This window comes from Protomyctophum bolini (assembly GCF_963924005.1).
Source record: "Protomyctophum bolini genome assembly, chromosome: 4".
NCBI lineage: Eukaryota > Metazoa > Chordata > Actinopteri > Myctophiformes > Myctophidae > Protomyctophum > Protomyctophum bolini.
Window position 1 is genome coordinate 19,465,528 of NC_137865.1, and position 26,529 is coordinate 19,492,056.

General features: G+C 45.3%; 2 protein-coding genes across 3 annotated transcripts in view; one reads left to right on the top strand and one right to left on the bottom strand.

The window, feature by feature from the left end:
* mob2a (MOB kinase activator 2a) overlaps window positions 1–17,606 on the bottom strand; it is a 96,604-nt gene extending 78,998 nt beyond the window's left edge. The window contains exon 1 of the mRNA XM_080762535.1: window positions 16,983–17,606. Coding sequence (XP_080618661.1) covers window positions 16,983–16,999 — 17 coding nt within the window. The 5' untranslated portion in view covers window positions 17,000–17,606. The remainder of the gene's footprint in view (window positions 1–16,982) is intronic.
* Window positions 17,607–21,661: 4,055 nt separating this feature from the next.
* trappc1 (trafficking protein particle complex subunit 1) lies at window positions 21,662–24,909 on the top strand. Of its 2 annotated transcripts, none has more exons than XM_080761330.1 (5): window positions 21,662–21,693; window positions 22,860–22,958; window positions 23,079–23,149; window positions 23,631–23,769; window positions 24,456–24,909. In XM_080761330.1, the coding sequence occupies exons 2-5, from the start codon at window positions 22,860–22,862 to the stop codon at window positions 24,582–24,584; spliced, it is 438 nt and encodes a 145-aa protein (XP_080617456.1). In that variant the 5' UTR covers window positions 21,662–21,693; the 3' UTR covers window positions 24,585–24,909. The 2 variants fall into 2 exon arrangements, with proteins under 2 accessions (XP_080617456.1, XP_080617457.1); XM_080761331.1 differs by lacking the exon at window positions 21,662–21,693 and adding an exon at window positions 21,695–21,741.
* Window positions 24,910–26,529: the final 1,620 nt, after the last annotated feature.

The following is a 26,529-nucleotide window of genomic DNA, read 5'->3' on the forward strand; positions in this document are numbered from 1 at the left end:
ATCATTGCTGTCGCAGGCAGAAACCTTGTATCATACTGTATGTAATTTTTTTATTTTTTGTATGATGAATATTGTACTTTTTCTCAAAAGTCTCAAAATATTGAACCAACAAAAAGCACTAACAAGACACTGAATAACAACTACATTGGATCCATTTGGAACACAAGTTATTTTCTCCCCCCCATTTCGTGAAAGTAACCCTGGATTTGGACATACAAGGTTTCCACCCGCCAGTGACGAGATTATTGGCGATCATTCTTTAGCCCAGTTCTGTCTCCCCTGCGATTCCATTTGTCTCTCTGTCGCCGGGCAGCCACCATGCCCCTGCTGCTATACCTCTCCCTCCACCATGCCCCTGCTGCTATACCTCTCCCTCCACCATGGCCCTGCTATACCTCTCCCTCCACCATGCCCCTGCTATACCTCTCCCTCCACCATGCCCCTGCTACACCTCTCCCTCCACCATGCCCCTGCTATACCTCTCCCTCCACCATGCCCCTGCTACACCTCTCCCTCCACCATGCCCCTGCTACACCTCTCCCTCCACCATGCCCCTGCTACACCTCTCCCTCCACCATGCCCCTGCTACACCTCTCCCTCCACCATGCCCCTGCTATACCTCTCCCTCCACCATGCCCCTGCTACACCTCTCCCTCCACCATGCCCCTGCTATACCTCTCCCTCCACCATGCCCCTGCTATACCTCTCCCTCCACCATGCCCCTGCTACACCTCTCCCTCCACCATGCCCCTGCTATACCTCTCCCTCCACCATGCCCCTGCTATACCTCTCCCTCCACCATGCCCCTGCTGCTACACCTCTCCCTCCACCATGCCCCTGCTACACCTCTCCCTCCACCATGCTGCTACACCTCTCCCTCCACCATGCCCCTGCTATACCTCCCCCTCCACCATGCCCCTGCTACACCTCTCCCTCCACCATGCCCCTGCTATACCTCTCCCTCCACCATGCCCCTGCTACACCTCTCCCTCCACCATGCTGCTACACCTCTCCCTCCACCATGCCCCTGCTATACCTCTCCCTCCACCATGCCCCTGCTACACCTCTCCCTCCACCATGCTGCTACACCTCTCCCTCCACCATGCCCCTGCTATACCTCTCCCTCCACCATGCCCCTGCTGCTACACCTCTCCCTCCACCATGCCCCTGCTATACCTCTCCCTCCACCATGCCCCTGCTATACCTCTCCCTCCACCATGCCCCTGCTATACCTCTCCCTCCACCATGCCCCTGCTGCTATACCTCTCCCTCCACCATGCCCCTGCTACACCTCTCCCTCCACCATGCCCCTGCTGCTACCTCTCCCTCCACCATGCCCCTGCTATACCTCTCCCTCCACCATGCCCCTGCTGCTACACCTCTCCCTCCACCATGCCCCTGCTACACCTCTCCCTCCACCATGCCCCTGCTGCTACACCTCTCCCTCCACCATGCCCCTGCTACACCTCTCCCTCCACCATGCCCCTGCTATACCTCTCCCTCCACCATGCCCCTGCTACACCTCTCCCTCCACCATGCCCCTGCTATACCTCTCCCTCCACCATGCCCCTGCTATACCTCTCCCTCCACCATGCCCCTGCTACACCTCTCCCTCCACCATGCCCCTGCTATACCTCTCCCTCCACCATGCCCCTGCTATACCTCTCCCTCCACCATGCCCCTGCTGCTACACCTCTCCCTCCACCATGCCCCTGCTACACCTCTCCCTCCACCATGCTGCTACACCTCTCCCTCCACCATGCCCCTGCTATACCTCCCCCTCCACCATGCCCCTGCTACACCTCTCCCTCCACCATGCCCCTGCTATACCTCTCCCTCCACCATGCCCCTGCTATACCTCTCCCTCCACCATGCCCCTGCTACACCTCTCCCTCCACCATGCTGCTACACCTCTCCCTCCACCATGCCCCTGCTATACCTCTCCCTCCACCATGCCCCTGCTACACCTCTCCCTCCACCATGCTGCTACACCTCTCCCTCCACCATGCCCCTGCTATACCTCTCCCTCCACCATGCCCCTGCTGCTACACCTCTCCCTCCACCATGCCCCTGCTATACCTCTCCCTCCACCATGCCCCTGCTATACCTCTCCCTCCACCATGCCCCTGCTGCTATACCTCTCCCTCCACCATGCCCCTGCTACACCTCTCCCTCCACCATGCCCCTGCTACACCTCTCCCTCCACCATGCCCCTGCTGCTATACCTCTCCCTCCACCATGCCCCTGCTATACCTCTCCCTCCACCATGCCCCTGCTGCTACACCTCTCCCTCCACCATGCCCCTGCTACACCTCTCCCTCCACCATGCTGCTACACCTCTCCCTCCACCATGCCCCTGCTATACCTCTCCCTCCACCATGCCCCTGCTACACCTCTCCCTCCACCATGCCCCTGCTATACCTCTCCCTCCACCATGCCCCTGCTATACCTCTCCCTCCACCATGCCCCTGCTGCTATACCTCTCCCTCCACCATGCCCCTGCTATACCTCTCCCTCCACCATGCCCCTGCTGCACCTCTCCCTCCACCATGCCCCTGCTACACCTCTCCCTCCACCATGCCCCTGCTATACCTCTCCCTCCACCATGCCCCTGCTACACCTCTCCCTCCACCATGCCCCTGCTATACCTCTCCCTCCACCATGCCCCTGCTATACCTCTCCCTCCACCATGCCCCTGCTGCTATACCTCTCCCTCCCCGTCCTCTATATAGCAGACCTCTGCCGTTTCCAATCTAGCTCTCTGACCTCACGCAGGCGCTACCCCATTCCTCTCTCTCACTCTCCCCTCCATCTCCACCATGCTACCACTATCACTTCTCTCCGACTCCGTTCCCCCACCATTCAGCTCTCCATCACCAGACTTTATAGTCTCCCGCTGATCCACCGCGGTGCTTCATCTGCTCTGCCCTTCTTCCATCTCTCTCTCTCTCTCTCTCTCTCTCTCTCGAATAATATGCAGCTGTACCACATGCATATATATACTGTAGCATTCTTTTTTTTAAACCAGTGGTTCTCAAACTTATAATAATTATAATTATAAATAAAACGTAATGTGTATAGCATCTTTCATGAAATGGAGCTCAACAGAGAAATGGAGAAGGGAAAAAAGCAAGGCAAAATAATAGCAGTAATGCAATAGAGTGAGGACATGAACACCCCCAGGGACCCATGGGGGGTCCCCTGGTACACCCCCAGGGACCCATGGGGGTCCCCAGGGACCCATGGGGGGTCCCCTGGTACACCCCCAGGGACCCATGGGGGGTCCCCGGACCTGACAATGAGAACCAATTATTTAAATATATCCTTTTCACCGGCGCTCTATCCCGTTCCTCTCTCTTCTCCTCTTTCTTTTGCCACCAGCGAGAGCATCTCTGAAGGTCGAAGAGGTTAAGGGAAAAAAAGAAAAGTGTGTATGCAGTATGCAGACGTCACATGCAGAGATGACGCAGAGGAACACTTTGGCCCGCAGTCTTCGGCATGCACACGTGCACACAAGCAAGTGTACCCCGCCCCCCCAACACACACACACACAAACGCACGCGGCGTGTGCTTACACGCCAAGTGTCTGTGACGCAATACAAAACATAAACGAATAGTGACAATGTGCAACATCACATAACTGTGTGTGTGTGTGTGTGTGTGTGTGTCTCTCCAGCTGTCCCCATCCAGAGAAAGCCGTTGGAAGGCAAAAGAGGAAGCACATGTCACTATTCACTTTGCTCACATGCAAGTCATCATCATGCCAGTAGTTCAGCTCACATTAATGACACACGGACACAAATATATACCATGACTGTAGTGCAGACAATGAGGTGAGATGTGCTGTCCGTCAAGTGTACATGTTTGCTGACGTCACATGGAGTGTGTATGTACATGTGTGCAATTTCATTGTCAGCTTCAAAGCTTATAGAATAGCATTTGAAGGTAAAAACAAGTCATGTTCACGTCATCACGGAAAGGCATGGTTTGTTCTAGCTAAGAGCCTTTTTGTTCATTTAATCGACTAGGCACTGACCATTCCACACTGTAATTTTAAGTGGTGCAACCACTTCATTACGGAGCTTTGTGTGTCTCTGGCTGCCTGGCTGGCTGTGTACCTGGCTGTGTACCTGGCTGCCTGTGTCTGTTCTTTCCCAAGAGAGGTTGTGCTGAATCCTCCCCACTACACGCTAAAGTCTTAAAGGAGTAGTTCACCCAAAAAGTGACTTATTTCCTATAAATTACACATCCAATGAAGCCTTGAATTCATGGTTATTTTTAGTTTTTGGTGAATTCCTGAGCCAGTCATTTCATAGACTGGAAATCACCTATTCTTTCTATGGCATAGGCAGCATCCGGCAGGATCCGCCGGGAGAAACTAGACGCAGCTGCATGACAATGATGACATGAGACGAATTAATTAGGGCGACAAGAGAGAGAGAGGTGTGTGTGTGTGTGTGTGTGTGTGTGTGTGTGTGTGTGTGTGTGTAATCGGTAAAGAGAGAGTGACGTTTGCGCTACTGTATGCCGAATTGAAGTGGACTCGGCTTTTTCTCCCTGGAAATAAAAATGTCTGGGTTTCCGAGGCAGCCTCGTCTCTAGGCAACCACACACATTTTGCAGCCAATGGGAGAGCATTTTGCATCCAATGGGAGAGCATTTTTGCCCTCAGCCAATGGGAGAGCATTGCAGCCAATGGCATTTGGAGTCATATGCTGCTGTGCACGACAACTATACGGTCAACGTCGCACGCCCACTTTCAACTATTGTTTCACCAACGGATTCTACTGTCAATGTTGCACGCCAACTTATTTCACCATGGGATTGCGCTGTTTGTGTGCAGCAGCAGACATGCGTGTGTGTGTGTGTGTGTGCACACAGAGCCAGTTATAGCAATCCCCTGCAGATAATAATAATGCAGCTGGTAATTAATTGATTTAATCAATTTGGGCTTGTTTTCTTTAGCTGATCTCCAGTCGGCTTTTAGCCAGCAGCACCTCATGAACATGATCATCTCTGACAACTCGGTAGCTAGCTGCCCTCCAGGCCTCAGTGACTGACGAGAAGTCTATGGAGAACCCAATGAATTAAAATGGAATCCGTGTGGGAAATTAAGCAGAAAATGTCCTCGATTTTTTATACAGGCAACATGAATACGCAGTGTATGTTTATGCATGCGTTGGTGTGAGAGTGATCAGTCATCTAAAAAGACCATCCCTGCATCCCGGGACTCATTACATTTACTGCCCATGTACCAGTCAAAATACTGCAAGAAATGTTAAAAGGAGATCCACAAATCACGTTCACAACCCAGATTTGGCTCAAACAAGGGGTTAAATTGCTATGACACCAAAATGTGGAATGCCTAACCATTACCAACAGTCAAACTCAGATTATATACCTAAATACCTTTTCTTACCTTAATCTGAATGTTATTATATTCAATAACGAGTGGTAGGCCTACACGTGAAACATTACATAACATCTATAGCACTGCACTGCAGCTCAGAGAATGTGTGCTGGGTCATAGGCTCGTTGTTGTTGGAAACAAGCCAATGAAGCCATAGTGATGTATTGGGTTCAATCCTTTTAACTGTGTGTGTGTGTGTGTGTGTGTGTGTGTGTGTGTGTGTGTGTGTGTGTGTAAAAATATATTGTTTTTAAGATTTTTGAGTGGTGCAACCACTCCTACAACCAGCAATGTCCGTGTACACCCATGTGGTCATGAGCACCAGTATATGACTATAGGGTACCAGTAGGGGGTGCCAGAAACAGAGAGGGATAGTGCTGCAATGTTGCCTGCTAATGAGAGAAAGAGAGAGAGGTGGGGGGGGGAGCTGCACCACTCAGTTCACATGGGTGTGATTTTTTTAATAGCCGAACAACAAGCTCACACATGTGTTTGAGCTTCTAGAGTTGGCTATTTTCAAATAGCCGATGTATAGAGTATATACATACAGTATGTGCTCATGTGGCCTAGTCGCTTCTTTTGGGCTTGTTTTCCATTGCCTGCTTATTTCTCTCACAAAATCTTACGACACTGGTTGGCACCCTGTGTCAGCCATCCCCCCACCCACCACCCTGTGTCAGCCAGCCCCCCCTCCCACCACCCTGTGTCAGCCATCCCCCCACCCACCACCCTGTGTCAGCCAGCCCCCCCACCCACCATCCTCTCATTCTATCCATTGGCAGTGCCAGTCCAGAGCGTTACGAAACATAGCAAGTCATAGCATGGTTCCACTCCCCCTGCCAAGTAAAAACACAGGGAACACACACACAGTACAGAAGCCCAAGGCCATGCCACAAGTTGAACTCAACGGTTCAGTTCAAACAAGCAAAACATCCTAAAAAGTAGACTCAACTCAGCTACTTCTACAGGAAAACACCTAGGCTTTCCTGGTCATAATGGGTAAAATGTACAAAATATAGATAACATAAATGGGCCTACAATAACATGCCCAAAATACAGACGCACCAGGTTTGAAGTGGTTAGCATGTAGATTTATTACATGTACTATACATACAGATCAATCCCAACAAATTAGAATAATCTGAAAAAGTTCATTATTTGCCATAATGTAATAAAAATAAATAAACTTTCATATATTTTAGATTCATTAAACAACAACTGAAATAATTCAAGCCTTTTATTGTTTTAATATTGATGATTATGGCGTACAGCTCATGAAAATCTAACAATCCTATCTCAGTGAATTATAATATTTTACGAGACCACAACATTTTTTAACGAGAAATGTCAACCATCTGAAAAGTATATTAATGTATGCAGTTACGACTTGGTCTGGGCTACTTTTGAACAAATTATTTCATAAATGGGGCGTGACATGAAGGTGATCAGCCTGTGGCACTGTTGAGGTGTTATGGAAGCCCAGGTTTGCTTTGATAACAGCCATAAATTAATTTGTATTGTTCAGTCTTATGTCTCACATTCTCTGTGGGGTTCAGGTCAGGCCAGTTGGCTGGTCAGTTAAGCACAGTAATACCATGGTCAGTACACCAGTTACTAATAGTTTTGGCACTGTGGGCAGGTGCCAAATCGAGCTGGAAAGGAAAATTTGCATCTCCATGAAGCTTGTCAACATACTGAAGCACACAAGGCTGTAAAATATCATAATATTTGGTTGTGTTGAGACTCTGGACATAAGACAATAGAAATTAATTTACGGCTGTTATCAAAGCAAACCTGGGCTTCCATAACACCTCAACAGTGCCATTGAATAAATAATTTGTTCAAAAGTAGCCCAGAACAAGTAATAACTGCATACATTAATATACTTTTCAGGTGGTCGACATTTCTCGTTTAAAAAAATCTTTTTTTTAGTGGTCTCGTAAAATATTCTAATTCACTGAGATAGGATTTTGTATTTTCATGAGCTGTACGCCAATAATCATCAATATTAAAACAATAAAAAGCTTGAATTATTTCAGTTGTATTATGGCAAATAATGAACTTTTTCAGATTATTCTAATTAGTTGGGATGGACCTGTATGTGACCAGATTTGACTGAGAGCCTGCCATCGCACAAATTCCAGCTTTTCACAAGAGGAGAAAAACTATTTTTTTCAAAATGAGTTAATAGCACAGGCAGACTCTTCACATACTAGAGCATGTCTGAAATAAGTGTCAGAGTTGAAATTGACATATAAATATGAAATAAATGCTTAAACATGTAGCTAGGTGTAATGTTAGAGACCACAGAAGTGAACCTTTCAAGCCTGTTTTCTCAACTCGCTGTTTTCTGCAAGACAAGCCATATCTCCAAAACTGGTGGGTCAAACTGAACAACCAATATATCAATATGAAGAAGAAAGAAACGAAAATTCTAAAAAGAATCCAATGGCAGTCCCTCAGTCGAATGTGGTCACATACAGTAATGTGTGTCACTTATTACAGTGTGGTACAGAGGCCTAGTTTGCTGAAGCTCAATAATTAACTGGGAGGAGAGGGTTTGACGCTCAGCTGATCTAGTAGTGTTTGGTTGCACCGCGCTCTCAGTACACGCTGAGATCATCACTCTGTGCGTCCTAAAGGTTGCAGAGACATCGTTAGAGACCTGTATTAGTTTTTTCTCTACCCCAAATGGGCTGCAAATACGGACTACACAGGGATATTTCCTGAGCTTTCATTCTCCAATTTTGTGCTAATGCATTATGCTGTTGAAAGGAAAACTGCAGAGTCATTCTGGTATCACGTTCGTTCATCTCTGGGCCTCTCCCCATCCCTGAAAGAGGAAGACGTAGAGAGAGAGAGAGAGAGAGAGAGAGAGAGAGAGAGAGAGAGAGAGAGAGAGAGCTAGCGAGTACATTTCAGTACAAGAGGCATTCAATGGAGGTTTCATATCTCTCCTAGTGTTCCACAAAGAGGTACTGAAAAACAAGTGCTGGTACTCAAGTAAATGTACTTGGTTCCCATCCAACAGTGGCTGTAGTGGTGGCATTATCTCTCACAGTGTCACACTGTGCTTGTGAGGCTGCTAGGGACCATGTTGCTCTGTTCTCCAGCACGCCGTGTTACCGTCTCCTAGCTCAGGCTGCCAGGATCGTCTGACTCCGAGGTGATGATAATAACGCCTGCCTTGAGAAAACCAATGTTCACTTTCTTCTCATCCCAAAATAAGAAGAACATTGATGAATAAGTCATGTTGTTAACAGCTAGAGGCTAGAGCCCACAGTAAACAGCTAAATGAATGGGGACGCATCTCGGAGTGGGTGGCTGTCTGACAAGTTGTTTATTTGCGAAGGCTTCACAAAATTAGACTAAAACCCGGACCTCCTCCGAGACGACCCTTCTTTCCCCTCAGTTCCCTAGACTTCCTGATCTCCCATTTGCACTTCCTGTTTGCTACCTAGTGGCTGATGGGAGCAGCAGACAGAAACAAAAACAAAAATTAAGAATTAAATAAAAGCTGGCCGGAGCTGTTCGACCCTGCACAGGGTGCATCTTGGGTGCTGTGTTGCATCGTGACACGTTTTAATCTTGTACTTGTGCTATTTTCACTATCCATCATATAACAAAGTACATCCTGTAGGAGTTAAGTGCTCAACTCAAGAGTATAAGAACGGACAGCAAAATCCAACACAGTCAAAACGTGAGTGTTCATTTCATAACCCTTGGAGGTTCATTTCTACACTCTAAAGAGTTAAATTAACAGTCCGCAGCACAAGGTCGAGCAGACTGGCTCCGACAGCAGCCAAGCGTGCAAGCGTCTCGACACATTAGCATCCTCCGAGAGGGCGGGAGAGACAACAGAGGGGGCGGCGACAGGCAAAGAGATGCGTGCAGAAAGAGAAAAGCATAGCAAGAGACAGCGAGGTCGAGAGGTTCAAGTGAAATGAGAAAATGCCCCGATGTTCCTTGGTGAACTAGTAACTACACTGCTCGCCACTCTGACAGCGGTTCAAGACTATGACTTCACACGGCATCGTTGGGAGAGGCGGCGGCCTGACGTCAGCAGCCCCCAAGCCAGGGCCTTGTCTCCGTGCAGCATCAGGGCACAGAGTTCATGCTAGCTCCATTGTAAACTGATGCAAAAATATGCTCATCGAGCCTAATCCTTTAGGGAAACCTGGCCCAGAGCCGCTACAATGGAGATTCCAATGAAGACAGACAGTCGCCGCAGCTTTACTGAACGTTAGCGTGCACGCTTTGATTAACAGCTGTTTAGCCCCGGTATCCAAAAACACAAGAGCCTTCTCTTCACCGAATGATTGCGTCTTATTACCAAGTGTTGTATATCAAAATTGCGAAACAGGGAGGTATATTCACTATTGTTGTGAGCTGACCATTGAACAGCAATTTGACATAATTTTTGCATGTGTCCAAAGGTGTTGTGGCGAATCCAACTCACGCCTGGATACCGGGCTAGGTGCCATTCACAGCACAGGGTCATTTAGGATAACCACACAATGTTCCCATCTTTAAAAGGCTTGGCTGGTTTGCATGCTCTTACTGCTGAAGCTTGGCTCGGCCTGCCTTTGGGTGTGTAGTCGTAAAATTACTTTAGCACCCGACACAATAAATTGATTCTTAATAGAGTGTGGTTCTTACAGTGCGATCTGATAGAGGGTACGCCAACAGAAAGCACTCTTCACGGCTGCAGTAGCAGGCTAGTTAATGGGTCTTTCAGACAGACTTTACAGAGGGACCGTATGGTAACTGGCTAGAGTTACTGCCTCTTCGGATCAATCCTAATAACCTTAAAGTGAAGTCTACAATAGAACAATGCTCTCTGTGTCGTCTGCCTGTGTGCGAATGATGGTGAATCTAGAATTAGACCAGACCAGGAAGCAAAACGCCACCCTGACGTTCTGTCAAGTCACTGTCTGTCCTAGAGAAGGTGAATGCTGCGACGCGTCGGCCTGTCTGTCACCGTCTATTATCAGAGCTGCATCTGTGACGTGCCGTGAGCAGCAGAAACAGTCACCTTAGGCTGACACCATGTGTGTGGCTGCCTGGTGTCTGTGGTGGAGGTTTGAACGAGGACTTGGCTAATTGACAATATATAAAGTTACAACACCAACTTTGATGAGGCCGTATTGCTTTGTTTTAAAAATATACGGTTTTCTTAATTTAGCCGGTAACAATGCCCTATAGACCCCTGGGAGATGGAGTCTATCCCCGTTACAATGCTCTATAGAGCATCGCAGTCGAGCCCCCTTTCAGAACGACGAGTGGCCCAGGAAATGATTCTCCATTCATTTTCTCCATAGGCTTTTCAAAAAGTATTTATTTAAAGGCGGTTACGCCGCGGACAAAGCCAACTCGGATTGTGACAAATCATGACAATAATTACAATGTTTTAGTAAGAAGAAAAACAAAATATCCTGTCTTTATGTTCTTCTTTCAAATTATTTGATCGGCACAAAATATAGTGTTTGTTGTCAGGATTTGTCACGATCCAAGTTGGCTTTGTCCGCGGCGTAACCGTCTTTATATAAATACTTTTTGAAAAGCCTATGGAGAAAATGAATGGAGAATCATTTCCTGGGCCACTCGTTGTTCTGAAAGGGGGCGGGACTGCGACGCTCTATAGACCCCTGGGAGATGGAGTCTATCCCTGTTACAATGCCCTATAGACCCCTGTGAGATGGAGTCTATCCCCGTTACAATGCCCTATAGACCCCTGTGAGATGGAGTCTATCCCTGTTACAATGCCCTATAGACCCCTGTGAGATGGAGTCTATCCCCGTTACAATGCCCTATAGACCCCTGTGAGATGGAGTCTATCCCTGTTACAATGCCCTATAGACCCCTGTGAGATGGAGTCTATCCCTGTTACAATGCCCTATAGACCCCTGTGAGATGGAGTCTATCCCTGTTACAATGCCCTATAGACCCCTGTGAGATGGAGTCTATCCCCGTTACAATGCCCTATAGACCCCTGTGAGATGGAGTCTATCCCTGTTACAATGCCCTATAGATCCCTGGGAGATGGAGTCTATCCCTGTTACAATGCCCTATAGACCCCTGTGAGATGGAGTCTATCCCCGTTACAATGCCCTATAGACCCCTGTGAGATGGAGTCTATCCCTGTTACAATGCCCTATAGATCCCTGGGAGATGGAGTCTATCCCTGTTACAATGCCCAATAGACCCCTGTGAGATGGAGTCTAGTCCCGTTACAATGCCCTATAGATCCCTGGGAGATGGAGTCTATCCCTGTTACAATGCCCTATAGACCCCTGTGAGATGGAGTCTATCCCTGTTACAATGCCCTATAGATCCCTGGGAGATGGAGTCTATCCCTGTTACAATGCCCAATAGACCCCTGTGAGATGGAGTCTATCCCCGTTACAATGCCCTATAGACCCCTGTGAGATGGAGTCTATCCCTGTTACAATGCCCTATAGATCCCTGGGAGATGGAGTCTATCCCTGTTACAATGCCCTATAGACCCCTGTGAGATGGAGTCTATCCCTGTTACAATGCCCTATAGATCCCTGGGAGATGGAGTCTATCCCTGTTACAATGCCCAATAGACCCCTGTGAGATGGAGTCTATTCCCGTTACAATGCCCTATAGATCCCTGGGATATGGATTGCTGAAATGGAGGGCCACACCTTACACCTACCATCAGCTCCCAGTACTTCCCACACACGACTTGCTGCAACAAGCCGTGCTACTCATTCACTGAGTTGGCGGTGCCCGGGAATGAACCCATGATCTTGTGGTCCAAAGGCGAGAGCGCTACCGACTGAGCTACCTGGACAGTGGACACAATTAGAGGAAACATTTAAAAACGCAAGCTCCTCTACAAAAGTGAAGGAGAGGAGACAGCAACTTACAGCTAATCATCATGACATTTAAAAAAACTGTGGGACCTTCCAATTCCTCCAGTGCAGCACAGAACCATGATAACACTTTGTCCATAATCTGTCATTAAATCCTGTCTGACACAGGACAGACGTAGTGCACATTACTGTACATTTGACTACCGTGTGCTCACCCAGGTCAGGCTGCACGAGGCTTGCTCCACTTTGCTCTTACTACATCTCATCTCCATCCATCTCTCCTCTCTCAGCATTAATCAGTCAAAAGCGAGGGGATTAAACATCTGTCAAGCCTGCCCATCCCCCCATCCCCCATCCTCCCCCAGCAGGGAAAGACACATTTAGGCGTTGCACGTCTCCCCTGTGATGTAACGTCCTGTCTGACTCCGGAACCGGACAGATGAGGTCATTGTGATGCGAAAGGACACATTCTTTCTGCTCGATTGGGGGGGGGGGGGGGGGGGGGGGAGAAAACAAAGCACACTGATTGATGGGCTTCATCCTCCTCGCCAATAACAGTCTGGCTTAAGACGAGTAACTATTATGTGCACACACACAGGATTTAACCATGACTTAATGACACACACACACACACACCTCTGCGCTTTCGACAGCTGAGCAGTCCAGAAGACAGAACTCTGCTTTGCTCTAGCTGCGTGTCATCGTCCACAACAAGCAGCGCTTCAGATCTGCATAAACCTCCCTCATTTGCTTCTTTGAATAGAATAGTGCTCATCATGGGCTGCTCTTTAGCTCTGGCCTTCCACTGGATTCCCTGTAGGGCCCTTTATAATTATCAGCCAATCTCTGTTCCAGCCTCTCTCTCCATCCTTCCAGCTTCCAGGAGGATGGTCGCCTCCTGTGCACGTGTCCCTTTAGGAGAGGGACTCCTCTGGCCGAGCGCACACCTTCAGCCTCCCCCTCTGGCCCTGATGACAGGTTTCTTCCAGTCATCTCATCTTCCTCCCTCACTCCCTCCTTCCATCCCTCCACCTCTTGCTCTCTCCATCACAAGCCCTGCCTGTGCCGTCCTTCACCCAGGGTCTGTGTTCGGAGTAATTACACGCTTGGTTAACGCATTCATGGGCACCACTCTATCAGTGACGCATGCTGCTGGACGCACGCCTGCTCACTTTGCATTCATTCAGGGCACACGTGTGCGTGCGTGCGTGCACACACACACATTTAATGTAAAAGGAAATAGGATCCCCCCCCCCCCCCCCCCCCCCAGGGCCCAACGTCATGGCAGTGGCCTGGCAGTTTAATGGAGACAATAGAAACATTATTGGCGACCAATCAGTACTATATTTATAACAAAAACAACCGTGAGGGGCGCTAATATATTAAAGTCTAACTCATGTTGATTAGGTGATGTAATGGTGATGACCGTGATGTAAAACAAACGGTTACAAAACAGACATTACGTTCCCTTTATTGTTAATGGCATTTCATATTTATGTTAGGGACAAGATGACTTTACCTAATTTCTCCTTTCATTGTCAATGGCAAATATTGAGAATAAACTAAAATAAAAATAAACAAGTTGACACTTCATAGTACCTGTGTAATAGCTACATCTACAGAAGTATAACATCAGTCCGTCCAGCACATTGACACATTGGTATAGGATTGCTTGGGTTTAACTCTACCCTTTGACCTCTGTCCTTGTATAAACATGGGACAACTGCCAGGAGATGCTGCAATTAACACACACAAAACCAGGAAATTAATCCACAAAAACAGACATTAAGCTCACAATATGTGTGAGCTTGTAAATGGTCTATTTGCAGAAGAAAAAGGAAGTGGTTAAGCCCTATAGGCTATACTTGGTCATGCAACATTGACAATCTCTGATCTACAAGCTCACTATGTGTCATATTGCACCACGTTGTGAGGTTATAGATCTGCCATGTTTGCCATTTCTGAAAATCTAGAAATGTTTTTGCAAATTTTCTTAAATCATTAAAACCGGGAAAGCATCCGTATCATTTTGGAGTCAGGCCTTAATGAATTAATAGTTTGCCTAAAATGACATGCCTAAAAGATAGATACCAGGTTGAACAGGTGATCATGAGCACTTCTTTCAATCTTCCAGAGTTCCGAGGTCAACATCAAACTGATTGTTGCTCTTACAGTTAAAATACCTGTGTCATAATCATATCACACCGAGCAAACCAGTTTACGTCTGACGGCACCAACTCCAACTGCTAAAAATATATATAAAATATGTGTAGTGAGATGTGTGAGAGAAAAAGATAGAGGGGGAGTTTACTGTAACGCCCATAGATCACAAGAACACGAGACCTGTCAATGCAACTACTCATTAGCAAAGTGACAGCACTGAGGAATGTCAGGAGGAGGGCAAACAACAACCACACAAGATGAAAACAAAACAAACACAAAGGAAAACTATTAGCCAAAGCTGGGGTTGGGATCCGGATAACTGAATCCAACATTGAGGAACCAGAATCGGTTCCATCACAATTGGAACCGTTTCTGGAAACGGCTTTTTATCACACCGTCAGAGCTGGTATATGGACTTCACGTCTGAAAGTGTACAAATGGAACCAAGTGGACTTGACCTGTTAGGGTCCATTCGTACACTCAAGATGTTACAGACCTGTTGGGGTCCATTTGGAACCCCCGGCCAATAGGAATCGTCCGTTACAGAGGGAAAGTAACCGGAATGGTTAAAAAGGATCACAACCCTAGTCAAAGCTGGCTGGTGTTTGGGCTGTGGTTAATAAAGGGTCTGTGCTGTTATCTCTCAACCTAAAATGTCACACGGTACAGATTCACCCAAAACAGGCCTCCACCCTTCCTTGGCTCTGCCAGGGCTTCGCTCACACAACAGAACGCCAGATAACCATTCAGCCGAGTGAATGTCCTGACAACGGCACACCTTACAACAGTGACTCAAATCCCTTTGTGACGCTCCACATAACAAAATGCTCCGCTCTTTTGCTAAAAGTCCCTGAAATAATATCTGGGCCTGTGTGGTGGTTCTGCTGCACAGAGTTAAGTCAAAACAGACTGAGACGGTGCTGTGTTTTTGAAAACCAGGTCACACGTAAAAACATGTCCGTTGCAGTTAAAACTTCAATACATGACTCACGCTTTGACAAATTAATCATATTTACATGGATTGTAAACATGTATTTGAAGAAAACTAACTCAGACAAGAGAACTTCTGGTAGAGATTGGGATACATATTACATTTACATGCAAATTAAGCATGGGAAAAATGGGAAATAAAGTGGGATGTAGGTCTATAGACAAGCAATAATATATATATATATAACCAATATATTCAAGCTGTCATCCTGAGATATAAGGCCTGATTTGGTACACTGAGGAGTATCCTCTCTTCTATTTAAAAAGAGCAGTTGTACATAAAGCAGATCAGTGTCACCATCTCCAGGGAGGTGTCACTGCCACATTGCACAATATTCCACCATTACAGTACAAACACACACATTTTAGCAGTACCTCCCAGGGCCACATCAATTCAAGCCATAACATCCCTTTTCCATAGCTATCAAAAATGTATTTGCAATCACCAAACATGCTCGTGTTTTATTTAGTAGCTTGTCACCTCTGCTAGGTCAGCCATGCACAGTTAAAATCCTCAGTGTTTGTGAAGCGTGTATCCATCTGTAACTGAGTGCAACCAAAATGGACCCAAATGGTTACATGTGCAAACTGTTAGGGTTCTAGTGTGTGTGTGTGTGTGTGTGTGTGTGTGTGTGTGTGTGTGTGTGTGTGTGTGTGTAACTAATGACTAATATACGATGTCAGCTGGTAAACACCAACAACAGGCGTTAAGTAAGCAAAGCTACTGTTGTATTCTGTTCTGTGTCAGACATGACAGCTGGCCGGGCTAGCAGCAGCATATAGTTAGTGACGGTTGCTTGGTGGGTACGCTGCACCTTGCAAGGGAAATTAACCGGGCAGCAGCCAGCCAGCAGCTACCATTAGCCAACTCGCTGCGTAAATTCGCTCCTATAAATAAACTACCGAGGCAGCAGCAGCCTGTGTTGTTGTGGCTTCTCTGAAATTACTGAAATGAATATTCCTCGTCTAATCTGGGCGCTGACATGACATGGCTGTGCGGGCAGCAAATATAGGCCAAAGATGTACCCAGCATGCCGGCCAAGCGGTCCGTTAACGTGGGGTTACACTTCTTGAGTTACAATGCCATTGCAAAATGAGAACGTTAACTAACCAGGCTGCTATGCTGCTAAAGCTAGCTCGGCAGAGCTAAACACCTCAGAATAAAAACAAAAAAAAACAAAAAGGATGCAATGTGACGTCCAGATAGCGGAAGTGCTTCGCGAATTAATTGGGGGCCATTGAACAGCCAAAACATGCAAATATGTTTGTAGCTTCATACATACTAGTTTCTAAACACTTTGGAAATTGTCTTGAAAATAAATATTTGTATATTAATTATTTACAAATGCTCGCTAGCTGTCAAGGCCGGGGCACAACAAACTACAGGCTTCCGCGATTGTTTGTGACGCCACTGAGCCATCCTTGCCCTCTCAGACAGAGCCAGGCTAAGCTAACAAGGCTACACAAGAGCAGCGACTATGTAGGGGAAGCAGAACAGCACGGGACGGTGTTCGGCGGCTCCGCGGTGCCCCCGGCCGGCGGCCGAGAGGTGACAGACAACACCGTCTAGTACTCACCCCATCAGCCAATCCATGGTGATGTTTGTAGCTATCTCAGAGCTCACGGTAGCTGGCAGGGGGATGAATCCACCAAGAAGAGCTGTGGAGGAGGCGACCCGACCCCTACACTACACACTCGATCCAGCCACCACCCTCGCCTCTTCTTCCCCGCCTGATCCCCAGAACCTGTCCCCCCACCTCCCTCCCTCCTTCCCTCCCGCCGGGTCCCCGGGTCTCTCCCCCTCTTCTTCTTTGCCGGGGATCTCTGTGTTCAAATCGAAATGTCAAATGTCCTTGTTTTGATTCCTTTGCCTGTCTCGGATCAACCACACACACACTGGGGATGATGAGTTCAGTTAGCTAGTATAGTAGCCCCAGAGTGACTTTGAGCCTGAAGGGGAAGCGTTCAGCAGCGGCGTCCTGTTCTGCGGCGAGGCGCTCCTCCCGGACCCGGTCCGCCCGCGGGCTGTTGCTAGTGTCGCGGCCGAGTGGAGCTCACTCCTCCTGGGGATGCGGCGGCTACTGGAAAGGCTCGGTGCCCTCTGTCATGAATCCGTGTCCCCGGTTGCCGTGTTGTTGTTAGCGCATAAAGCTGGCTGCTGCTCTCCCACCACTAGAGCTGCTGCTACTGCTGCTGCGGCTCTCTGTTGTGTGAACGTACGAGATCTCTGGATCTAAGTCCGGAAGTAAACACAGAGACGACCCCCTTCTCTCGTGCGTAAAACGCGTGTCACGCAGCGCTAGAGGCCATGCAGAGCCATCTAGAGGCTAGACTCAGCACGGATACAGTGGGAGATTCAGCCACTTGCTGGCCTGGGGAAGAAGCAGGTGCATGTTGAGATATTATGTTATTATAACAGTTACACACACACACACACACACACACACACACACACACACACACACACACACACACAAACGATCATAGTTTTTAAGCACTGATCATTTTATTCGCTTGGGATATCCGTGGATATGCTCCTGAGGAGGAGGATTCTAAAAACGACTTATAAATAAAGCCTTGTTTATACTACACTGTGCAACGGTCCTATGCTGGAAAATAGCAGATATGCAAACTCACAGCACATCTCATTCAAGACACTGAACTTGCAGATCTGCCATTTTTGCCATCCAAATGCATAATGGTTAAATGGGCCCTAAGAGATGCAGAAATTGTAGCGCCACCATGAGGCTGATTTGAAAACTGTCAAGTGGCATTTCTTCCTCAGCCTATAGTGGGAATAGGCATGCACGGCTTGGGAAGCGTGGATCCACGCTTCCCAAGCCGTGCATGCCTATTCCCACTATAGGTAAATTAAACAAGATAACGTGCATATCGATATGCACGTTATCTTGTTAAATTTACTTCAGTACCCATGTAACTTGAGAAAGCCCGGAGGGGCGAAACGTTGTCGTATAAGTGAAATAATATAAAGGACATTCCACTTTTCTTCTTCATTTGAATACATTAAAAAAAACGGTTACTGTGGACGGGACCATGATAAAGCATTACACTTGTTTACAACAATTATCAGAACATTTAGAGATGTACAAATATACACTTCTATATAAAAAAATCACACCCGTGTAAAGTGAGGGCCGCTAATATATTAAAGCCTAACTCATGTTGATTTGGTGATATAATGGTGATGTAAAACAAACATAAACAACACAAACATAAACGCCATTAACAATAAAGAGACGTAATGAGTTACATTATGGCGTAAAGTTTCCCTTCATTGTCAATGGCATTTACAAAACAAACATTGAACTAAAGGCAAACATTAAACCTGTGCCCCTCAAAAACAACAGGAAATCATCATATAAAGGCATAAACGCAGTTTGCGTAACTCTGTCTATATCTCTGGCCTACAGTATATTCCTCATCCACTGTATCCATTTCCTTTGTGTGATCAATGAAGTTATATCTACTATACAATACAATATTATTATATTATATTATTCTATATATTATTATTATATTATTAATAATATTAATATAATATTATTATAATATAATAATATTATAATATTATTATCTGCTGATATTATTCTATACTTTACTGTACTACATTACGGCATTACATCATTCACATTAAAAACAAAGAAAATACGGTATGAAAATATGTCAGAATCAGAATCAACTTTATTGTTACAGTGGTGAAACCAGTATTCTTTTCATAAAATCATCAATCTAACAGCTTCAATGTGCCATAGGAGAATCAATTTGTACTCTGCCCTGCACATACTGTAGGGCGGCTATGACTCACTGACCCCTCTCCTCTATGACCCTATGCCTGTTGAAGAGTGACAACTGAATCGTCACTTATTAATAAAGCTATTTATTTATCTCTGTTGGGGATCAACGTTGGGAGTAATAGTAGCAGGCAGCACCGCAGTATAGTAGGTGTAAAACACAGGACAGATACAGGTATGAAAAGACAAATGCAATTAAGAATGGTACCTTTTTTTCTTATTGTTCTATTCTCTACTTCCTGTCTCTGCCATCTTCCTTGCTCCTGGCTCATGTCTGGAACCTCATGATACTATAAATGCAAATAGGCAAGTGAGAGAGGGCATTGAGAATAGAAGCCCAAGTTTAAGGGCCCCAGACGGAGGTCTCCGTCCTGTTAATTAGTACACTCTGATGCCCAGGACGGAGATTGATTAACAGGACAGAGATTAATGATATCAAAACCGATCGCATCGTTCCACAGCCAATGCTCAGAAAAAAAAGCAAAAAAAAAAAAGCTCTAAAGATATTTTTTAATATATTTTTGTGAACGGAAATGGCAGCTTCCTTACACAGCTCATGGGGGATATAGTTCCAGACTCTATAGCATTCGGAGATTGGGAATAGTTATCTGGCTACGCAAGACTAGTGTTTTGGCTACATTTAGCTGCTACACCCACATCCGGGATAACATTCGGTCCGTCGGTATAAATCCACTGCTATAAATCGCTGGGCACATTTAATTAATGGATTAAATAACCCCGGGCAATTAAGGTTAACAGGAGGCAGAACCATATGATTAGCTCCTGACACTCCTGTACCCTGGTGACCACCAATCAATGCACTGTCAGGGTTAGGCCTCATACACACATCCTCATACACACATTTCAAACGAACTGATGTAATGTCATGCAGTGTCACTGGAGCCTGGAGGGCACTGTGGGATGTTTAGCCTATAGTGACCCCTGTGTAGAGGGCCTTTTAGCCTTCTAGGCCAGTCAATGTAAGCTAAAAAGGGGCGTGATGCAAAATAAATTGCAATAGTAATCATTCAAGGTTTGTTATGCACTGGGGGGACTCCGGGGGGGCACTGTCTGGGGAGGCACTGGGGGGGGGGACACTGGGAGGGCACTGGGGGGACACTCGGGGGGACACTGGAGGGCACTAGGGGGGGCACTGTCTGAGGAGGCACTGGGGGGACACTGGGGGGCACTGGGCAGACACTGGGGAGGTACTGGGGAAGCACCGGGGAGGCACTGGGCAGGCAGTGGAGGGGTCACTGGGACAGTGGGGAGGCACTGGGCAGACACTGTTGAGGCACTGGGGGACACTGGGGAGGCACTGGGGGGACACTGGGGAGGCACTGGGCAGACACTGGGGAGGCACTGGGGGGTGACGGGGAGGCACTGGGGAGGCACTGTGGGCACTGGGGAGGCACTGTAGGCACTGTGGGCATTGGGGAGGCACATGGGAGGCACTGGGCAGACACTGGGGAGGCACTGGGGGGACACTGGGGAGGCACTGGGGAAGCACTGCCCCCCACCCCCTTTTCCCTTTACTGTATATATTTCTTTTCCCTTTTTACCTCCTTACATGATTTCCTGTTTTTTAAATGTCTAAATGTTGTGCTGAATTGAAAATGTGTACACGCACAAGTGTAATGCTTTATCAGTGTGTCGTTCACATGAGTCTTGTATTGAGTTGTGCTTTCATGTGAAATGTACCCATTCTGCAAACTGTTAATAAATACTTCAATCAATCAATCAATCAAATTGCTTTGTATTGTTTGATTAAAAAAAACAAAAAAAACAAAACAAAAACACTATTTTTTTAACCTTTTTTTTGACACCTTTTTAAAAATAAATCAGCAAAGTTGAAATATTTGGTTTGTCCATTATGACACACTGTAATGAGTAATGACTACCTTTAGACTTTAGTGCTACTGCTCTGTTCGGATTCCTTTTATTTGGCGTTTTCGTCACAAAGTGGCAGCAGCGCTACCGCAGCGTCATCTAGTGGTGTATGTTAAAAACGCACCATGCACAGTGGTGGTGAAGAAGATGCATTGACTTCAGTTTATGCAGTCAGGGGTGGCTTTCTGATTGATTGATTGATTGATTGGTTTATGAACAGTTTGCAGAATTACAGTACATTTCAAGTACAACTCAATACAAAAACTGTTAACTGTGAGACACCATAAAGCATTACACTTGTTTACAATAGCGCCCAGCCGCCCACCATTTTCAATTAATCATCAAAACATTTAGAGACGTATGAATATATACACTTCTATATGCTTTATTTACGTGGTGCACTGAGTGATTGGACACAATTAATCCAAATAAAAGATGAACCGTAATCGCTCTAAATACAGCGAGTACAGCAAACCAAACCGAGCTGAAGTTTCAGGCATCTCATTGGACTCCTCCGATCTATCTCTATCTTTCTTGTCAGGCATCTGACTGGACACCCGTTTGGTCCTGTACCAGGAAGTGGAAGGTAAACATCGATGTTTTGTATTCTAATAATGTTATAAAGCTTTTAAAGGTGATTATATACTCGTCTTTTATAGTTATATGTTGTATTATACATTTAAAATGTACGGAAGAGAAGAACAAAGTGTTAATACTGGGATGATAATACTAGGATTATCTAAACAGCAGCAATCGCAGCCATCCAGTTGAAATCTAGTATTCCAATATTATATTTATTCCAGGACAGGAGGAACAACAATGTGACAGAATGAGACATACGTGTGTTAACCACTTTATACTTTCACTTCTCTCTCCTGAGCCATCGAGTTACACAGTCAAACTCTTCTAAAAGGATAACATTCGGGAATTCAATTCATAAACACAATATAATAAATGACAACTAAATTCATATTTTCAGAGTATGGGGGGTGTTCGAGAGAAGTGATATTTACCTCTCCCTTTGGTAGATTTTGGGGGTCAGCCAGGGCATTTAACACTTGGAAAAGCAAAGTTCCACAGATACATATTGTGGAAAAAGTATGTATTAACAGATTGGAGAATTACAGTTAACTGTGGACGAAACCATAAAGCATTACACTTGTTTACAATAGGGTCCATGCAGTCCACCATGTTCAATTCATCATACTCTAGGGGTGCGTTCGGAAATTCCCTGCCCTCTTCTCTTCTCTTTATTCAGTGCACTGTGTGTTGCAGCGTGTTGTTTGCAAATCTGGTGCGCTGCGCCCCGGGTGTGCTTGAGTGCCGCACTGACCGAACCTACTCAGAAGTTAGGGTTGTCCAGTGTCAGTGCGTCACTGCGGTGTCTCGAGCGATACCCGGGTCCCCGGGGGCGAAAGCTAACAGCAAAGCAAGCATCGAATCAATAGTGTTCGTCACTTAACATTGGCTCATGTTTTAACAGAACTGGTTAAAATGTCCAGTTTTAACCCATTTAGACAAAAAAAACGGAGTACATTCCCCGGTGCGTTTTGAGGAATCCTGAAAATTTACATTTTTATGTAATTTCAAATGCCTTTAATTATAGTTATGTTATGGACTAAATTAAAATATATTGGACAATAGGCGGTTCATAATCTGTATATATTTAATATCGGTGTCTCTCTGTCTTGACTCTAGATGACTGTGTGTATATATATATGTAATATCGGTGTCTCTCTGTCTTGACTCTAGATGACGGTTCATAATCTGTATATATTTGATGGCAACGGGACCTGTCTCAACTACAGTGAATGGAACCGCAAGAAACAAGCAGGAATTTCTAAAGATGAGGTCACTTATCTTAATAGTTATGATACGATGATGATAATAATATCAGTGATAATGTTAATTGTTAATGATGGTAATAACGCAATGTAAAATGTATCTATTTTCTCATGTTATCTCTATCAGGAGTTTAAGTTAATGTATGGGATGACGTTTTCCATTCGATCCTTCATCAACAAGATGTCTCCTCTGGATATGTATCCTTCACACAACTAAATAATAATACCCAACCTGAACCCTATCTGTCTTTTGTTTTGAAGACACTAAGATGTGAAATGACACATTTCGTGTGTGTGTGTGTGTGTGTGTGTGTGTGTGTGTGTGTGTGTGTGTGTGTGTGTGTGTGTGTGTGTGTGTGTGTGTGTGTGTGTGTGTGTGTGTGTGTGTGTGTGTGTGTGTGTGTGTGTGTGTGTGTGTGTGTGTGTGTGTGTGTGTGTGTGTGTGTGTGTGTGTGTGTGTGTGTGTGTGTGTGTGTGTGTGTGTGTGTGAGAAGCTCTCTCTCAAATACCGTCCAGTGCTTGTAAATGTTATCAGATTTCCCCTTGTCCTTTTCACTATAGAATAACAGGTTTCAGGTAAAAAAGAAATCACCAAAATATGAAATGGACATTTTGCACTAGAAGACACACGTGCTCACTCACTCACTCCAGTGTTATCCTTAACTCTCTCTGTTTGTAGGAAGGAGGGATTCTTGTCCTTTCAGACCAGTAGATATAAACTTCATTATTATGAAACTCCAACAGGACTGAAGTTCATCATGAACACTGACCTGTCCGTCCCTAACGCCAGAGAGACTCTACACCACATATACAGCACGGTAAGTGTGTGTGTGTGTGTGTACATAGTACTTCCATCTTCCTGGGTCATATTCACAAAGTATTTTGTCCTACAATATAGAGTTACACAGTATATAACTATATATTACTTTAATAGAATAGTTGTGCCAGTAAAGCATTGGCTAAAGCTCTCTCTCTCTCTCTCTCTCTCTATGTAGAGTACATACTGTACATTAAAACATTGGTTAATGGTCTGTCTATCTTAAAACCTCTTAAAACGTGAATAACACTTGATCTAAATCATTCCGTCCAATTCTAAGAAAAGATTATGTGTTAGGGCCGATTCATACTCCTATTTTACTGCTGTTTCGGCGCTGTAGTGCCGAAATGATTTCGGCTTGTCAGAATTGTCACATTGTAGGCTCTACAGAGCCGAACCGACTTTTATTCAGCTCTAAAATAGGAGTATAAATTGGCCCTTAGACGGCCCATTGCGGTCCCGTCGCTAGTCGCGTTAGAATGAATCATACCTCCCGTTGTCGCATCGAGAGTGTTTTGGCTACAACAAGCTACTTCAGCCACATCCGGGATAGCATCCGGTCTGTCACTAAATGTGCTCCGCTGCTATAAATCGCTGGGCGCTATGATTTAATGGATTAAATAACCCCTGGGCGTTCGGGTGTTAAAGCAATGGTTAATGGTCTGTCTGTCTGTCCGTCTGTCTCAGCTCTATGTGGAGTACATCGTGAAGAATCCTCTGTGCGTGTTGGGACAGCCTCTGCAGAGTGACCTGTTTACATCCAGACTGGATGCTTTCATCAGAGCTCTGCCTTACTACAGCCCAAGAGCAGCCTAATACATGCACACACGCACACACACACGCACACACACACACACACGCACACGCAGTGGTGGACAATGTACTCAACCCCAGTACTTGAGTCAAAGTATAAGAAATTGTCAAATATTACTCTTAATGTCTGCTTTTAAGAATTCAAAAGTACAAATTACATATAGATTTTCTTTTAAACATCAATGCATTATTGTATTGAAATGTAGACATTCCTTAAGCACCGTACTCGAGTAAATGTTGTTACTGTCCACCACTGACACATGCAGTCTGGTCATGAGTAAATTATGTGTACAGTGATGTGTTTGTAATTAAACTATTACAGTAATTATGTTTGATACAGAGTCAATGTATGTACACTGATAATGTTTCCTTCATGCATTAGTAAACTATACCACAAACAAGTTTTTACTCTGTGCCTGTGAAGATGATGTCTCTTGCCTGCTTTTAACCAATTTAACCCATTCAGGACGGGAACCCTATTGAAAGATATCAGATCTACAAGCTCATAGCGTGGCACCAAGAGCCGCACTACGAGCTTGTAGATCTACTATTTTTTGTATTATCGTGAAATCGTCCCCAGCTAAATGATAATTTGAACCAAATTGACCCTTATGTGTCTGTAATTCTGAGAGCGTACAAATGGAACCAAATGGACCTCAGAGTTAAACTAGAACTGCACTCTGTCGAGTGCCTACTTGCTTATGGCACTAGTGCGCAAGCAGAGCGCGCAAGTACTGGCGACCGCTACAAACTGTCAAATCTCAGCTTCTCCGTGAAGAAACATGAATTATTAGGTTTAGCTATTCGCTACCTACCTACTTTATGCATGTAAAAAAGTAGTATTATGAAGTATGGTACAAGTTTCTATAAAATAAATAGTTTTATCGATTTAGAATTATTCTGGATCCCTTTTTAGTTTTACAAAGACAAATAAATCATCTATCCGATTACTGAAATAGAATGTTATCACGTATACAGTATAATTATTTTAAATTGTCAATTGCTTTAAATTTACTTAATCTTGGGACTATACTGATATTAATACTAAATGCCTCTATGTAATTTGTAAATTGATTAGCAGTATACTGTGGTTACTTTGCGCCACTTTTGATGTGTATGCACCGTCCCAGCATATGACGTCAGGGTATAACTGTATAACTAGCTCTCAATGATGACGTAATAAAGGTGTGGATTAAAGGACTCAATGCCAGAGAGTAATTGGTTTTCGATGGTGACGTAATGACGATATGTTTTAGTGTTGGGAGGATTAAAGGTAATGCTCCTATGTATACATGTATGTAATCTTGCACCACTGCCGTATCAGGCACCAGTAGTCATTACGTCATTTGCTGGGACGGTGCATACGTATTGAATATCGTCCTGGGCGAAACTAGTACTTGCGCGCTCTGCTTGCGCAAGTAATTAGCATTGATTTTACAATATAAATTGGGGGTCCCAGAGATAGAAATGCTATTAAATGGTTGTCCGTACACTAATGCATGTCAAACTGGGGGTCCTTGAAATTAAACGAGTTGAAAATCACTGCTAGAGCCGTAACAATCTTCTCTTATGGGGGTCCTTGGCATATCTTTTCAAATGGGGGTCCACAGGCTAATAAATGTCAATTTGGGGGTCCTTGACATGAAAAAGTTTGTGAACCACTGAGCTAGACCATCTATAAACCTATAGATTCAATAATAAATAATACATTAAGAACAAGGCTAATTTAAATAATTTAATGGTAACAGCTGTTCTTATAGCTACTCCCCAGTAATACATCGTCACCCTATAAACCAATTAATTCGGCCACTTCTCAGCTCTAGCCAAATTAATTGGTACAATTGCTTTATAATTGGCTATTACAGCAGTAACTGTAAGCTAATATCAAGGCCTTACCTACCAATTCCTTCAGGACCTATTCTCTGGACTATTCAACCAGTTTCCTTTT